The sequence below is a fragment of the Ascaphus truei genome, chromosome 5, assembly GCF_040206685.1.
Source record: "Ascaphus truei isolate aAscTru1 chromosome 5, aAscTru1.hap1, whole genome shotgun sequence".
Lineage (NCBI taxonomy): Eukaryota > Metazoa > Chordata > Amphibia > Anura > Ascaphidae > Ascaphus > Ascaphus truei.
The window spans coordinates 8,531,587-8,549,382 of record NC_134487.1 but is presented as its reverse complement, the minus strand read 5'-3'; the positions used below and the strand labels follow the sequence as shown (position 1 = coordinate 8,549,382).

At 48.9% G+C, this 17,796-nt stretch overlaps 1 protein-coding gene across 4 annotated transcripts; it reads right to left on the bottom strand.

Annotated features, from left to right (window-relative positions):
* Window positions 1-365: 365 nt before the first annotated feature.
* Window positions 366-17,786, bottom strand: GTF3C6 (general transcription factor IIIC subunit 6). Of its 4 annotated transcripts, none has more exons than XM_075599281.1 (6): window positions 17,659-17,786; window positions 15,063-15,143; window positions 5,705-5,768; window positions 5,435-5,479; window positions 3,506-3,613; window positions 366-960 (listed from the first exon to the last, which is right to left on the bottom strand). In XM_075599281.1, the coding sequence occupies exons 1-6, from the start codon at window positions 17,719-17,721 to the stop codon at window positions 629-631; spliced, it is 693 nt and encodes a 230-aa protein (XP_075455396.1). In that variant the 5' UTR covers window positions 17,722-17,786; the 3' UTR covers window positions 366-628. The 4 variants fall into 4 exon arrangements, with proteins under 4 accessions (XP_075455396.1, XP_075455395.1, XP_075455397.1 ...); XM_075599280.1 differs by having other exon boundaries at window positions 17,598-17,768; XM_075599282.1 differs by having other exon boundaries at window positions 17,565-17,668.
* Window positions 17,787-17,796: the final 10 nt, after the last annotated feature.

Genomic DNA, 17,796 nt, shown 5'->3' with positions numbered 1-17,796 from the left:
TTGGACTAAAATAAGAGTGTTCTGGACTCTTCAAAAAGAGCCTTCCATACGGGACACAACTATTGTTTAATGCTCGTTTTAATCCACTTTATTTAATGGACACCAATAAAGTTTAATAATTTTAATTCATACATCCAGGTTATGACAGAGGTCCCTAACTGGGTTACTTCTCCTACGTGTACACAACTAAATTATAGAAAGAAACCATGAGCATTTTGAGCTCTTTACATGCGTTCCCACAGAACACAAATGGGGACTGTTTTTTTTTTTTTAGCAGAATGGTGAATATCTCGACATCAAAATAACAAACGTTTCAGAGACACCTACAAACAACTTTATATACGGTTTGAAAAATAATGAAAAGGTTTATGGAGAAAAAAAAATATATATTTTTTTTTAATCAGTGAGGTAGGTCAATGTCATTGTTTTATTTTGGTTCTCGGAGAGGTTACCTCTTCAAAAGTTCATAAAATCGCAATACACCTACACGGCTCCAGGATCACTGACTGTATAATACACGCACCCTACAGCTTGTGGTTCAGTAGTTTCCAGATAACGGACACTGTGAAACTCACTGAATTCCTCAATGTGAAAACAGTTCAATTTGGTCTTCGTACAGACTCCACCTTTAACGTCCAGTTTCGGAAGCCTCGGTCATGGCAGCTGGTGTCTCCTGATCTCCAGCAGGGGCTTTATCTGCCAGAGTTAAAGCTTCCAGCTCCTCCTCCTCTAAAGCTGGACAGACATCATGAGATGTGGACTCGTCCATCTCAGAGTCCTGCTTCTCCAGTTCAAAGCTTTGGTCCAAGTGTCCGGAGTCCTCAGCTGCTCCCTCCAACTCCTCCGCCTCGCTCGGAGATTCATCCTCAGGATCTTCCCCCTCGCGTGCGATGCTACAGATCATACTGGTCCAGTTAGCGACGCTGTCATCCTTGATCTGGAACCATTCTACTTTGCCACCTACGAGGGACGTGGAATGAAAAAGCATTAACACCAGCACGGAATGAGTACAGGGTCCTCCTGGCCAGTGAAGGGGTTAAATGAGCAGTTTATAGGCGAGGAAGCTCTCCTTGAAAATAAATGACCTGCAATATCTAGGAATACCCTATAGGACCAATCATTTGTTTTATTTCACACTCATTTGGAATTACGTAGAGTTTACGAGAGCAGCAACCTGCACTGCTCCTTCTGCATGTATCATCCATACAGTATCTCAATGTTCCACGGAGCGGGACACATATCTGTGTACAATCTCCTGGAGACCCCACCGACTTGCCTCTTGTGTGGTGCTGTGTTACGGAATAAGTTGGTACAATACAAATCATTGCTAAGAAACCTCACTGTCTCATCTGAACACTAACACGAGAACCGTTGAACAACTCCGGGGGCAGGAAAGTTAGATGAAGACAGACTCATCGTGGGATTCATGTGCTGGTGCTGCTATATACATATATTAACGGAGGGAATTTCAGGGGCTGGATAGGGAAGTAGAAATATCTCCCAAAGTGGAAGTGCTTAAGCCCCTTGCCCAGACTGCCAGAATGGTGGCCTTTTATTCACTCAGAAACAAGGAAATAACCAAGCTGGCACTCTACGCTAGCAAGATCAATGCTCAAACAGTGCCAAAGAAAAGTGAATAAAAATCAGATTAGGCGCTTAATAACGACCTAAAACAGGTACAAATCCAGGTGTATACAATTAAGTGCGCAGTGTAAATAAGGTATACTCCTCCACTCTAACCCTTGAACATAAAACATTTTTTTTTTCCATTATAAAACATATTTTATTATCAGTACTGTCTGCACGGTGTGTGCGCTTTTCCTTCCCTGAGATTACTGGGACCACCACATGCCCCAGAACACACTGCCACAGATATGTGATTTGCCTGTTTTCTTCGCTGCATTGCAAGTATAATAATTGGAGGGCAGTACACCACAAGCAACATGTCTAGCCTGTACAGGCGACCAAGTGCCATGGCCAGGGGGCGCAGCCTCCCTTTCACCCGATTGGTCGCTGTGGGGCCATAGGCGGGAAGGGGAGGGGCTTAGGGACTCAGGTCTGCAGCGAGTGCGTTCACTTGCTCCTGGCTGCAGTGGTTCCCCACCCATCCCACAATTTTAGAAGGTTAGCGCAAAACCAGGTTTGGGGGGCGTTGTTTTGCGAACAAGGCGAGAACTGTGTGGGGTGAGGGGAGACAAGATGTTTTGGGCAATATTGTTAACATTTCCTTCTTGTTTCAGGGGAACCCGAAAATACTTTTGCAAACAAGGACAGCAGTTCCTGAAGGAGGGGTCAGTTTGACCAAGTTGCCTTTGTCACGGCGGCAGTTGGGCAGGTAAGTGCTTGTCCTTGCCAGGAGGGGCTCGGGGCTGATAAACCCGGGGGGTAGAGGTGAGGGGGCGGATTCACGGGAAGTAACTTCCGGGAGGCCTCTCGCGACACCGGCCCAAGGGGGCGCGGCGGCGGTTGACGGGGGCAGGAGGGCAAGGCCCAGCTGACCCTTTACTTAACCTATTAACCGAGCATTCTGGCAGGGACTAGCAGTTGCGCTATCTTTATATAAATAAACAAAGCCGCGGCCTTTTATACCTCCAGATTGTGCCTGTCGTTATTTGTATGTTTGTGTGGGTAATGATGGAAGGGGGGGGGGGATTCTCGCGCCTCCCTGGTCATGGATACCACATGTCTTTGCATCACTGCTCCATGTATCCTCTCCTCTCTTCCCTCTCCATGGTTACCATCCCCTGGTTTTTGGAGAAGGCCTTTTATCCACTGCCTGGTAGTAATCGGACCGAGGGAAGCGGAATATCTGACCCCGTGCTTACCTCGCGCTATTAAACCGGTCATTTAACAGAAAGTTGGTGGCATCGCAGTAACGGACAAACGCTGCCACATCACTCGGACGCAGGGCCCTTGTGTGTCAGGAACTTATTATTTTTACTGCCACTCAGTGTCCATTTTTTGGGGGTTATTTTTTTGTATTTTCCCTGCATTTTGCATATTGACATTCTGTACAAATCTGCCTCATGCTAATTCCTCACCCCCCCCAAAGATAAATCTACAGTTAAAGAGGTCAAACACACTGAAGACGGACGTATGGAAACGATTTCTGCACAATATAGTAAGGACACAAGCAAACATCATTTATTTATTTTCGAAACAGTCTGTCTGTGGGTGGGTTTACTGGCTATGCATCTTAACCCAGACTGTGCTCAAAGCTGTGACCATACAGCAAGCTTAAGCCTATAGGGAACCATGTTTATGGTTTTGAAGCAAAAGGTGGCACTGTGTGCTCATTTGCATGTCATTTCCCAGAATCCCTTGCTGCAGTGGAAGTGCTGTGTGATAATGGTGAAAGGCGGGGTTGCAGACCTGTCTAAGACATGCAAATGAGCATACAGTAATATTTCCATTTGCTATTTATTTAAACCAGTAGACATCGTACGGTTTATGTAATGGCTTTTTTCTGAACGTATACGTTTACTGGAATTATACAGATACTGACCTCCCTCATCCCCTTCTTTCTTCTCCGTCAAAAACGTCCTCATCATATTTAGTTTCTTCACTGTATGGCACTTGTACTTTAACTGTGGCTTTGTGTTATCCCCATCCACTGTAAAAGGACAAAAACGTTAGACATATACCTTACAGACGCATGACACGTATATGATATATACTGACAAGAGAGGCACATTTTGGATGGATATAATAAGCACTGCATCCAAAGCATTCCCAGTGACACAAAAACGGAGCATACTCCACGTCTACCCATCTACCTCCAGCAAACAAGCCATCATAGAATATTACAGGAAAGACTACAGGGTTCCATCACTGCGAGGGTGCGCATGCGCAGAGTTGAGTGGAATGGCCACTTTGTAGCTCAGCTCAGCAGGTAGCAGGCACCGATTAGCTACATAAGCTGTGCAAGTACCTCCAAATCCGTTGGAAAGTGGCTGGCAAGTGACGCGACCACCCCGGGAGCTGACATAAATGCCACCTAAGCAGCGCCAGGCATTGGAAAACATCTTTAAAGCAGAGTGAGAGTGGCGGTCATAGACCAGAAAATGGCAGCTCTCCGCGCGTCGCTTCAAACTGACTCTGAGTCGGAACATGCGAGTCAACCGTCGACAAAAACAAAAAACAAAAAGGAAGAGGACATGGTGGTTCTATATGAGAACATGAAAGTAATTGGAGATCCAAAAAGCTGAGAGAGGACAACCAAGAGATCTCCTCACTAGGAGAAGGAACGGCGGTGCTGGAGAAGCTAGACGGGGCGATTACATCCCACAGAACTATGGATAACGAGATTCTGCCAAAGGGAAAGCAAATAGCTGATCTCACCGACAAAAACATTACGGTGATCCTATTTCTATTCTCTCCTTTAAGGCTCTTCATAGCAGTAGCTGGAAACCGTTCAAGGACTGCAGAACCACTCAAACATGTATTGTGACTCAGTGAAACCCCAGCCTAAAAATACGCTCTGCGGTACAATATATAGAATTAACTTGTTTATTAATAAGGAGAAGATTCGGGAGTGATCACAGGGCCACACTAATTGAGTGAAGTAATAAAGTATATAATAGTGGTAATTATTGATGTGGGTGCAAACTGTGAACTGAAAAGTGAATCAGGCAAAAAGAAGGGGGAAGGGGAACACAAAATGGATGTGTCCCCTAAAAGAAAAGAATTCACTAACTGCACTCCTACATAATATAAAATCTAACTTTTAATGAAATTACTTAAAACATATATTACCAAACGTTGTGTACTTATGTATTAAAAATGAATTAAACTGACACTACCGTGCATCCCTGTCAATAATAAGCCAACGTCTTTCTAGATCATAATTTCCAACATCGCAAAAGACAAAAATCGGATAAACTTTTTCAATAGACAAAAAAAAAATATTATGGTGCCTTAAAAAAAAAGAGAAATAGAAAGAAATATCCACCAAGAACAATACTTTTCTGTGAAAAACAACGGTATTGAACCATAGGAAGTCTGGCTTCTATTCCCTTATGTTATTATGCTGTGCAATGCGGTCCAGACCCCTAGCACCACACGGGCTACAATAGTCCTCACCCTTTTGGGGCAACAGCTGCACAGTATTATTATTATTGTCTATTTGTAAAGTGCCAACATATACCGCAGCGCGGTACTGAGGGGGTTACAGAGATCTGATCATTACATAAACTGTTACATACAAAGACAAACGTGCAGAGATACAGAGAGGTAATGAGGGTCCTGACCCTGAGAGCTTACACTCTAAAGGGAATGAGGGACTATGTTGAAACAAAAAGGTAAAGTGGCAGCTCATTGTGGGATGGAGTATACATCAGTGTGGAGTATGGTCCAGCCACACAGCTGATCCATTAAGGTTAGGGGGTGTGGATGTTAGGGGGGTGTTACATAGCGTGGTGTGTACAAACCTTACCCTGGTCAGAGGTTTCTTCAAAAATGACACAAGTACCGAGTGCATCTGAAAGGACGGCAGAGAGCAGGAGTATTACAGGGAACCTGTGTAAGCGACGATTTAATCACAAAGAGAAACAAAGGCCGCACTCTAATTCCTATTAATGATGCAACTAACATCACAGTTCCTTTTATTTGTCTCCACTGTTCCCATTTTTACGGCTTACAACCCCCCACTGATAGATGGAAGTAACCCTGGGGTGACCCCTAGTACCCGGTCAGATGGTCCTACCTTCGTACTCCCCGGCAAATACATAGTTATCCACTTGCAGAAAGGGCTTTTCTGTATTTATTCCCTGGATGGAAATAAGAACAAACACCACACATTAAATCGCAGAACGTCAGGTACTAAATGGGAAGCCCTCAGAGAAGATGGAATCCAGCAGGAGCGGCCAACTCCAGTCCTCAAGGGCCACCACCAGCCAGGTGTTCAGGATATCCCTGCTTCAGCACAGGTGGCTCAATCACGGAAGCCGGGATATCCTACAAACCTGACCTGTTGGTGGCCCATGAGGACTGGTGTTGGCCGCCCCTGGAAAAGAGTCTGAATTAAAGAAGGTAAAATCGATGTATTAACACTTCCTTTTCTGGATGGGAACTAGGGAGTCTTGTGCTAAATGAAGCTATTCTTAGCTCTGGGTACCAACCCGGTTTCCAAGATACTTACAGGTAAAGATACCAGCATGTAATCCCCTCCAACGGATACAAAATGGCGGAATAATTTTGCTGCATCACACGGACCAATAGGAAGCTCCAAAGACATACGTTGCAGCCTCCATTTGGCGTGGTGGATAAATACCAGGAATTAACGCCAAGACCTGTTTTGGTAAATATCTCTGGTACCGGGGGACCCCAGAACTGAAAATAGTGCAGTACAGATCCAAGGAACCTCTGAAAGAAACAGGTCTCATCTTAACATGTCACAAAAAAGGGTCATCACCCAAATGTAGCCCCTGAGACATGTCACTGCTCCTATAACCTAGGACAAAAGGCACCTCTAGTTATAGCCCCGTCTGGACGAATCAGTGATTGTTGTACATGAATACACAAGCTTGTCAAGTGTATCATAGTATGCTTCACGCAGACCGAAATGTATGTATGTCTTTATTTATATATATAACTACTTCACATTTGGAAATGACACATACCTCCAGACAACCGGGACCGCTATGGGTACTCGGATGGCGCCACAGTATGCCAATCTGTTCTGCGCAAAACTGGAAAGTGACTTTCTGTCCACCTGTCACTTGAAACCCCTTACATACCTTCGCTACATCGATGACATCCTCCTGATTTGGACCTCTGGCGAACAGGACCTCCTACAGTTCTATGACAACTTCAATACTTTCCACCCGACCATCAACCTCAAACTCACCCATTCCCCGGATGAAGTACATTTTCTAGACACCACCATTACTATAAAGAACAACCAACTACAGACTTCTGTATACCGCAAACCTACAGACAGAGCCAGCTATTTGAGGGACAACAGCTTCCACCCGACACACACCAAACATGCAACCATCTACAGTCAAGCCATACGATACAACCGGATATGCTCCGACACAGCAGACAGAGACCAGCGGATTAAAGCCTTGAGATCAGACTTTATAAACCGTGGATATAACCACAGAATTGTAGACCAGCAAATTCACAAAGCCACCAGAATACCAAGAAGTGATCTCCTTGAATACAAACAGAAGGAGACAAGCGACAAGGTTCCTTTGGTGGTCACATATAACCCACACCTAGGAGCCCTACGCAAGATCGCCAGGAAACTACAACCCATCCTCCAGGAAGATACAAGACTGCAACAGGTCTTCCCTGAAGCACCCTTATTATCATACAGACAACCCCATAATCTCAAGAATATTATGGTGAGGAGTAAAGTATTCAGCAGTACAACTGAATGCGGGACAAAACCATGCCAGGACCCAAGATGCAAAACCTGCGCAATGCTCTACACAGCGGACACAATACAAATACCACACAAGAATCGGGAATACAAAATCAGAGGAGGGTTCACCTGTTCCTCCAGCAATGTCGTGTACCTCATCATGTGCATGAAATGCCCAGGGGGCTGCTACTACATAGGTGAGACAGGACAGGGGCTAAACAAGAGAATAAACCTGCATCGCCACAGCATCACACGCGGAACAAGAGACAGTCCTGTTGGCGAACATTTCTCTGACTCTGGCCATAAGATGAACGATCTGAGGGTTGCCATACTCAAAGGTAATCTTAAAACCCCGAAAGAGAGACGGTTGCATGAATACAAATTTATGCAACTGTTCGGGACACTTAGCAGTGGCCTAAACAGAGATCGAAATTTTATGAGTCATTACTGACACTAGCGAACTCTCTTCCCATGAGCGCTAAAGGCCATGTCTGTACATACTGTGCTATATGTATGCACACACAGCTGTCTCTCACACATACTAATACTCCTTATTTTTCCATCCATATACACCAATAGGGACCACATAGTATCCACACACACTTTTAGTTGTGCTACAAACTCTCACATTTCCACACCCACCCACACCATTTATATCCCTCTCACTCCACACACACCTTGTGTAGAGCACTGTTTATACTGTGGGCTCTCCATTCATTTTTATTCACACTGATACACATACACACTCTTTCTTCACTTGCTTTCAGTTACCCTTTGACACCTCTAGCCATAAAACACATCCACACCGGGGGAAGGCACAGCACAGATAACATTCCAAGAGACACTGTTTTTAAGTAATCCTTGCTTCATTCATTGTAACATCGCCGGAAGAAGAGATCAGTGTATCTCGAAAGCTCGCACAAATAAAAGCATTTCGTTAGCCACAGAACGGTATCATCTATTTATTTTTTGATTATTGAAGCTCGGCTAACACGGTACTGATACCTCTACATGTATATATATATATATATATATATATATATATATATATATAATACGAACCAATCCAAAGACCAGTAAAGAGACAGCAGACCGCACGGGGTTAATCCAATAGTATATATTCACAACATGAAATACACGTAAGCCAACGTTTCGGTCCCACAGAGAGACCTTCCTCAGGGCCGTGTAACCCACAAGTGCAAGAGTGACCAAACATATATACCCCCACCCATGGTGCAATGCAAACAAAGGGAACCAATCACCAACATGCAATCAGACATAATATGCAACATAGCTGTGCTCCGTGCCCCCTCCCCTATTACCTGAATATCCATATGATTCATCATGACATGAGAGCAGGCACTTAAGCTATCAGAAGAGAGACACCCTGAGACATTGGTCTCAGAGTCTACTGCCCGTGCGGGGGAACGTCGCGCGCCGCGCATGCGCAGTGGGCCAAAACACATTGGCTGCCGGGGCGCCAGCAAGGAGAGCGCGCCGCGCATCACAGCTGTGAGCAGACGCCTCACTTACTCTCCCTGGCAACCAGGGACGCCGGCAGCGCAAATCGCGCATGCGCAGTCTGGAAAACCGCCTCGGTGCACAGATACCCACACACTGACAGCTATAATGGGCTAAACAGAGTAGTATGACACAGAGCGTTAAGGTGAACCACAGGGGGACAGATAGAGGTACAGAGCACAAGGAGCGCATAGCATCACCATAATATATAAAGAAAAAAGGAAGTGCTAAAGTGCAGAGGGAGTGATGCAACAGAGTATGAGTGACAGACATACATAAGGCATAATGTGAAACTAAGTCAAAGCAGGGAGACATCTACAGAAAGCAGCTAAGTGAGAGCTCCTCATTTAGGCCACCAGGTGTCATAGTCCTTAGTTCATATATAAGCCTTGCTTCCTGTTTAAGCAAAGTCCTGCCCCTGTCACCCCCACGGGGGGGGGGACTGGAACCTGCAGAATAGGCATACAACGAAGTGTAGCCAATGTGTGTCTCTTTTCTTTGAAATGTCTAGCCACAGGTATACACTTCAGATCTATATCAGAGGCATCACTCAGTAGGGCTTTTCTGATGTTTGAACGGTGCATGGCCATGCGCTCTTTCAGCATCCTTACAGTCTTCCCGATGTACAGCAATCCACAAGGACACTTAATAAAGTACACCACGAATTTTGACTCACAGTTCAGTTGTTGTTTGATTTTAATCGGTGCGCCACTATGCGGGTGATTGTAGCTAGGGCCCAGCTGCATATAGTGGCAGTTGGTGCAGCCATGACAGCGGTACGAACCAGGTTTTTTGGCTAACCAGGTGGTGGGTGTGGCATATTTGTCTATGGGATCAGATCCAGTGACCATGTCACCAATGTTTGGTCCCCGACGAAATCAGAATAGGGGTGGCTCTCTAGCACATGCACCAGTCACTCTCCAGGATGCGCCAATTGCCCCGAATGCAACGCTTAATGCTGTTTGTAGCAGTACTGAATGTACTGACTATATTGAGCCTGTTGCTCACCGGTCTGCCTGACGAAGGTATCAATAGTTCACCCCTGTCAACCTGTCCAACCTTTTGCAAGGCAAAGTCAATGTCCTTGGCCGAATAGCCCCTCTCCCGAAAGCGTGCGGCCATTTGGGCAAGGGCCCTTTGGGATTCTTCTGGATCAGTGGTAATTCTCTTCACTCGGAGAAGCTGGGAGTATGGGAGACCCCTCTTGAGTGGTACAGGATGGTGGCTGGCTGCACAAAGAAGGGAGTTCTTGTCTGTACTCTTCCGGTATATTCTAGTGGCCAGCGTGCCTCCAATTTTGTACACTATGGTGTCCAAAAAAGCGATTTCCTGGTAGCTGTGGTTGAGGGTAAACCGGATTGTGGAGGGGATTTTGTTTAAATCAGAAACAAATGTCAGCAGCTCATCTTCACTGCCCGTCCACAGAATGAAGATGTCGTCAATATAGCGAAGGTATTTGACGATATGCCGCCCATGCGTGGTGTCAGTAAGTATGTGCAACCGTTCATACAAATCCAAAATTAGCATACGACGGTGCCATGTTTGAGCCCATGGCAGTACCCGTTAGTTGTAAGTAGTAGTGTTTTTCAAATTTAAAGAAGTTTTTATGGAGGATGACCTCAATGAGCAACATGAGAAAATCAACTGGTGGACCCTGCTCGACTCCATGTTCTTCCAATTTAGTGCGTATCTATGGGACTAGCATCTGCTATTACAACATTTTCAACTACAGTGTGCTGACTGAATTTCATGTGTATATATATACTAGCTGAGAGACCCGGCGTTGCCCGGGATGTAAATGCGTAATAGGTAGTATTATTTATAAATCGTGGAACAATAGGTGAGTATTTGTTGTAAAGGTTGGATAATAATGTTGAAAAGAAAGATGGAATAAAATGTAATACGATGTTGTATAAAAATGGTTTATTGTAAACACACCACAGTACAATGTATATTTAGGTGACATAAGTGATGTGAAAATGTGAGGCGTGTGTCCTGCTAGGGTGTGAGCGTGTGTGAGGCGGCAGGTGGGTGTTCAGTACAGGTGGCGCATGGGTAGTGAGTGCTGGCTGTGGGTCGGGGTCCTGCTAGGGTGTGAGGCGGCGGGTGTGTGGCGAGTGCGGGTGACAGCTGGTCAGTGATATTGTTGCGTAGGGGCAGGATGCGCCAGGTGTGTGTCGAGTGTGTGGTGTGGGTGAGAGGCGGCGGGTGTGTGTCGAGTGTGTGGGGTGGGTGAGAGGCGGCGGGTGTGTGTTGAGTGTAGCAGGTCTGTTTAGTGCGTGCGGGGCTGTGTGGCGCGGGGATGTGAGCGGTGGGCGGGTGAAAGGCAGAAGTGCGGGTGGGCGAAAGGCAGAGGCGGGAGGGCGGACGAAAGGCGTTGAAGGAGGGGAGGTGAGGTCGGAGGGGTGGTGGGGGGTGGTGAGGGGAGGTGAAGGGGGGCGGAGGGGAGGTCGGAGGGGAGGTGAGGATGGGTGGTGAGGGGGGGGTGGTGGGGGATGGTGGGGGATGGTGAGGGGAGGTGAAGGGGGGGCGGAGGGGAGGTGAAGGGGGAGAGGTGAAGGGAGGTGGAGGGGGTTGCCGGGAGGTGAAGGGAGGGGGGGGGGGGTGACAGGAGGTGAAGGGAGGGGGGGGTGACAGGAGGGGGGTGACAGGAGGCGAAGGGGGGGGGGGTGGTGACAGGAGGTGAAGGGAGGAAGGGAAGGGGGAAGAGGGAGGTGGGGAAGGGGGGGGAGGTGGGAAAGGGGGGGGAAAGGGGGGGGGAATGAGGGGGGGAAAGGGGGGGGAAAGGGTGGGGAAAGGGGGGAGGTGAGGAGGGGGGGAAAGGGGGGGGAGGTGAGGAGGGGGGGGGAAGGGGGGAGGTGAGGAGGGGGGGAAAGGGGGAGGTGAGGAGGGGGGGAAAGTGAGGAGGGGGGGAAAGGGGGGAGGTGAGGAGGGGGGGAAAGGGGGGAGGTGAGGAGGGGGGAAAGGGGGGAGGTGAGGAGGGGGGGGAAAGGGGGGAGGTGAGGAGGGGGGGGAAAGGGCGGGGAAGTGAGGAGGGGGGGGAAAGGGAGGGGAAAGGGGGGAGGTGAGGAGGGGGGGAAAGGGGGGGGAAAGGGGGGAGGTGAGGAGGGGGGGAAAAGGGGGAGGTGAGGAGGGGGGGGAAAGGGGGGAGGTGAGGAGGGGGGGAAAGGGGGGGAAGGGGGGAGGTGAGGAGGGGGGGAAAGGGGGGGGAAGGGGGGAGGTGAGGAGGGGGGGAAAGGGGGGGGGGGGTGAGGAGGGGGAAAGGGGGGAGGTGAGGAGGGGGGGGGAAAGGGGGGGAGGTGAGGAGGGGGGGGAAAGGGGGGGAAGGAGAAGGGTAAGGGGGAGGTGAGGAGGGGGGAGGTGAGGAGGGGGGAGGAGGGTAAGGGGGGAGGTGAGGAGGGGGGAGGAGGGGAAGGGGGGAGGAGGGGAGGAGGGGAAGGGGGGAGGGGAAGGGGGGGGAGGGGAAGGGGGGGGAGGAGGGGAAGGGGGGGGAGGGGAGGTGGAGGAGGGGAAGGGGGGAAGGGGGGAGATGGAGGAGGGGAAGGGGGGAGATGGAGGAGGGGAAGGGGGGAGATGGAGGAGGGGAAGTGGTGGGAAGAGGGGGGAGGTGGTGGGAAGGGGGGAAGGGGGGGGCGGTGGAAAGGGGGGGGAGGTGGTGGGAAGAGGTGGGAAGGGGGGGAGGTGGTGGGAGGTTGTAAGGGGGAGTGAAGGGAAGGTGAAGGGGGGTGAAGGTGGGGTGGAGGGGGGTGGAGGGGAGGTGAAGGGGGGGGGGGGGTGGAGGGGAGGTGAAGGGGGGGGGTGGGGGGGGGAGGTGAAGGAGGGGGTGGAGGGGAGGTGAAGGGGGGGTGAAGTGGAGGGGATGTGGAAGGGAGGGGAAGTGTGGTGAGGGGAGGTGGAGGGGGGGTGGGGGGGGGTGGAGGGGATGTGGAAGGGAGGGGAAGTGTAGTGAGGGGTGGGTGAGGGGAGGTGAAGGCCGCTCACTCACCCGTCCGGCAGCTCCCACGTGGATCTGAGGCGGGAGGCAGCGTGTTGTGGCCGCTCCCCGCTGACTGTAGCGGCGCCGGGGGGGGGGGGGTGGAGGGGAAGTGAGTGAGGGGAGGTGATCACTCCACTCCCCCGCTGAGTGTAGCGGCGCCGGGGGGGGTGGAGGGGAAGTGAGTGAGGGGAAGTGAGTGAGTGGAGGTGATCACTCCGCTCCCCCGCTGAGTGTAGCGGCACTGGGGGGGGTGGAGGGGAAGTGAGTGAGGGGAGGTGATCACTCCGCTCCCCCGCTGAGTGTAGCGGCGCCGGGGGGGGGGGTGGAGGGGAAGTGAGTGAGGGGAGGTGATCACTCCGCTCCCCCGCTGAGTGTAGCGGCGCCGGGGGGGGGTGGAGGGGAAGTGAGTGAGGGGAAGTGAGTGAGGGGAGGTGATCACTCCGCTCCCCCGCTGAGTGTAGCGGCGCCGGGGGGGGGTGGAGGGGAAGTGAGTGAGGGGAGGTGATCACTCCGCTCCCCCGCTGACTGTAGCGGCGCCGGCGGGGTGGAGGGGAAGTGAGTGGGGGGAGGTGAAGGGGGGTGAGGGGACGTGAAGACCGCTCGCTCACCCGTCCGGCCGCTCACTCACCCGTCCGGCAGCTCCCACGTGGAGGGGGGGGGTGAAAGCGTGGGAAACAGGGAGAGGCGGAGCCTCCGGGACCGGTGGGGAAGAGAGCGGGAGATGTGCTCTGCTAACACTGTGAGCCCCGCTAATGTATGTAAACCCCCCCCCGTGTGTGTGTGTGTGTGTGTGTTTTTTTTTTTTTTTTTGACCTTTGGCCCGTCACTCCGCCTCAGGCCAATGAGAGGTGTGGGGGGCGGGCCAAGGGGGTGGTGTGAGTGTGTGAGCCCAATGAGAGGTGTGCGGGGGCGGGCCAAGGGGGTGGTGTGAGTGTGTGAGCCCAATGAGAGGTGTGCGGGGGCGGGCGGCCCAAGGGACCAATGAGATTGCCGCTAGGGACACCGGACATCCAGGCAGGCAGGCAAACATACAGTGCTTTCACTAATATAGTATAAGATATATATATATATATATATATATATATATATATATATATATATACACACCGTCCATATACACAGCGCGTCACAGCAGTGATACACATGCCACAATAATAACACATAATGGGAATAAGCGCATCAGACATAAAAAGTAACATTAGAAAAAGGAGTCCTTGTTCCGAAGAGCTTACAATCTAAGTGGTAAGAAGGGAGAACTTACAGCGATAGGAGGGTGTTCTGGTAAGGGCGTCTGCCAGGGGTCAAAGTAAATGCATGAGATGTATAGTATCAGCCATAGAACTACCCACATCGTATTGAGAAGAAGACACAGCCCATTATGGTAAGTGATCAAAATAACATATTATACAAAACAAAAATTCAACGTTTCAGAGCCACCTCCCTGATAGGTTCCGAAACCCTGGATTTATGGTTTTGTACAATATATTATTTTGATTACTTATCGTGATGTGCCTTCTTCATACAATGGGTCGGGTTGAAGTGTGTATGTGTATATTTTTTTTATTTTATACACACACACACACACACACACACACTTTCAAAGTTGATGAATTTCATTAAATGAAAAAAATAAAAATAACACCTGAAATCCCTTTCCTACATTTAAACCACTGTATATTAATAAATAAATTCCAGCCGCACCAAGCATATTTCAGCTGCCTAAATCATGATGACAAGACGGAACAAAATGAACTGAAACAAAACCACTGTACGACCATAAAGAAGCATATGAATAGCACTGTGGATATTCTGAATACATGATACATAAAGCTTGGCCCCCTGCAGACACACTTACCAGAACTCCCTCCTACTGTCTCTGTACGTTCTCCCTACCTACCAATTAGACTGTAAGCTCCTTGGGGCAGGGACTCCTCTTCCTTAATGTTACTTTTATGTCTAAAGCACTTATTCCCATGATCTGTTATTTATATTATCTGTTATTTATTTGATTACCACGTGTATTACTGCTGTGAAACGCTATGTACATTAATGGCGCTTTATAAATAAAGACATACAATACAATACATAACATGAACATGTAAACGTATGCAATTACATAGTATTACTGCAGAGCAATGTGTTGCGGGCCCCTCTGGCAGTGACAGGGTTAACGATCACCAGGACACATTAACTCACCACAATCTTGCATTTGTTTTCACATTTTTCCAACATGTCAGAGTCGATGACCCCTGCTAACTCCACCATCACTAGCTGCTCCTGGAAACACAAGGGGAGATGACATTTAGCATATAAAAAGCTATGACGGTCACATTTCCTCGCAGAGCATATTAAAGCACATACAGGTACAGAGGATATTGCACTGCTGCAGAACACAACAGCTGGAGGGCGCAGAATGCAAACAATAGTAAGAGATTAAACCACTGCTGCAGGCAAGGTCTGCACTGCTTTTCTGCGTATTAACCCCGACAATGCCGGATGGGCCTGCATAGCTGTCTCCACTGGCCGTGAAGGGGTTAAACACAGAAAGTTTTGCCGTGTGTTACCTGCACCTCTGCGTGCGCGAGGACAGTGTGTAAATCTTTCCATGTTGGCACTTATCTGTGTCACATCTGTGACGGTGCACACGTGCGGCCTTCATTACATTTTGTTTATACATTTGAAAGAGTTACATCACAAGCTGAGCAAGTTAATTGATTCCCGGTAAGTAATTCATGGTTTTCCTGCGAGAATTAACGTGATCACCGCATCCTATTTAAAACGAGCTCAGGCAATCCCAGGTTTTTCAGCACTCACTCGCAGAAGCATTTAGTGCAATCTCTGCAGAGGGAAATCTCCAGGGATGTAATCAGGGTGATGTTCTCATTGTAACAGCCACAAGGGCGTTTAATTCAGTGTTTCCCAACCTGGGGAGCCCAGGACACTTAAAAAGGGGAGCCCAGAGTAACAAGAGGAACATAGACAGTGGGAGAAAGAGAGTGTAGCAAAGAGCGATAAGAGTGACAAATGAATATATTCGACCAAGTGAAATTCTTATTGTTTCCATAAGGCTTTAGTGGCCCAATAACCAAATATTTGTTATCTTGCTTTGCGCACCAAATAGAGAAGGGACGTCCCAAAGATTGGAGGGCGGGGGATGGGGGGTATATATGCATATTATTGGATTTAATATTAAGTGTTTAATATGCATATATACCCAAATTTCCACTATGTTAATTGTAATTGTATTTATAATGGAGAGATAATGGGGTTTTACACTCTTTACATTTATCTTCCATTGAGATTCTAGCGCCATCTACTGGTTATTCAGATCCAGTACATCCTAGTTGTATGCAACAGCTATTCAGAGACTAAGGGAAATTGTACCCAGTGGTTGACAGGTGTTGAAATTATCTATAAATAGTTAGAACAGCAGCCTTGTGGATACAGAGCCCCTGACAAATAGAAAGATTCTCGAAACGCGCAGGGCTGTATCCATTAAGGCTGATGAATTGCAAAGCAGAGCAGAAGATCCTGAGTCTGATTTGTCAGACTGCTGGAGACAGCGCATCGGCCCTAAGCCCAGCCCCCTGGAGTAACGACGCGAGAACACGACTGCGGTGACGTCACCAGCGCAAGTGAATCGGAAGCAGGAGTGGAGCAACGCCGAACCTGGGAGGAGGGTGTCTGGAACTGAGGCTCTCTCCACACAAGAAGACGGACACTGAGGCTCTCTCAGCTTGCTGAAACTTCGGAGTTACCTTCCTAGATTTGCTTTTACCAACTTACGTCTTGTAAGTGTTTTTAACTGTGTTCTTTTAGCATTAAAATTTTACATTTTGCACTATGGGTCTTGCGCCCTTTTTTCCTTTTTTATCTTTGTAGTTGTCTTGGACCCGAGGGTTGGATCCATCCTGAAGGAGCTGCATTTCCCACATGTGAATGGACTGGACTATTAACCATTTTGTATGGTATATTTATTATTTTTCTATATGTGTATTTTTGGAGACAGTATTACTGTAACTAAGGGCATGGGCGCTAGCTGATTCTATGAATTGTAAGTGATCAAGTTGAGCACAACCTAATAGATTTTTGGGACTACAGTACATTTGATCAGCCATTGTAGTGTTTTATTCTATTTGTAAAGAGAACTGCCTCCAGTGAGACACCGCTGCAGCCTGCCGAGATGCTGTGGCTGCAAAAAATAATCATTGGGTCTCCTTTGACTGAAAAAAGCACGTACTCATTAACCCTTTCACTGATTGAGGGGACAGCAACCCTCTGCAGAGTGACAACACGCCGAAGCAACCCAACCCAACCAGGGCAACTCTACACAGAATGGGGCAAGCCCACCCAGAACACGTCAAGGCAACCCAGTCCAACGCGGGGAAACCTAGCCCAGCACAACCCAACCCAGTGTGTGGAAACCCAACCCAGCACGCAGCCAGGGTAACCCAACGCGCGGCCAGGGCAACCCAACCCAGCGCATCAAATCCCAAGCCAGCATGCAGCCAGGGTAACACAACCCAGCGCGTGGAAACCCAACTCAGCACGCAGCCAGGGAAACCAAACCCAGAACGGGGCAATATGATGATACCATGTAGGGCAATGCATCGCAGACCCCTCTGGCAGTAAAAAGGGGTCACAATGCCAGTCTCCCTGCAGAACTCTCCCAACCAACAGGCACTGACAGCTCGTCACCTGCTCCTATATCATAACACAGAGCATTTATACCGCATGCCCAGTCACTCTCGGCTTCCTGTGCTCGTTAGCAGCCCCTACTACTTCCTCCCACCTCCTCCTCTCCATCACTCCCGTCACCAGGGAGACGCTCCGATGGAGCGCTGGACGCCGCCATCTTTGCAGGTACCACGCTTCGCCGTTCACGTCACTTCCGGGTCAATCGTTGTTGGATTTGAAGCCTGTCGCGGCC

Coding starts and splice junctions, on each gene's coding strand:
- GTF3C6 (XM_075599280.1), bottom strand. CDS start 17,672: ATGGAGAGGAGGAGGTGGGAGGAAGTAGTAGGGGCTGCTAACGAGCAC. Junction 3,614..5,434: donor TGAAGAAACCTCTGACCAGG/GTAAGGTTTGTA, acceptor GTCCTTTTACAG/TGGATGGGGATAACACAAAG. Junction 961..3,505: donor GAAAGAAGGGGATGAGGGAG/GTCAGTATCTGT, acceptor CGTCCCTCGTAG/GTGGCAAAGTAGAATGGTTC.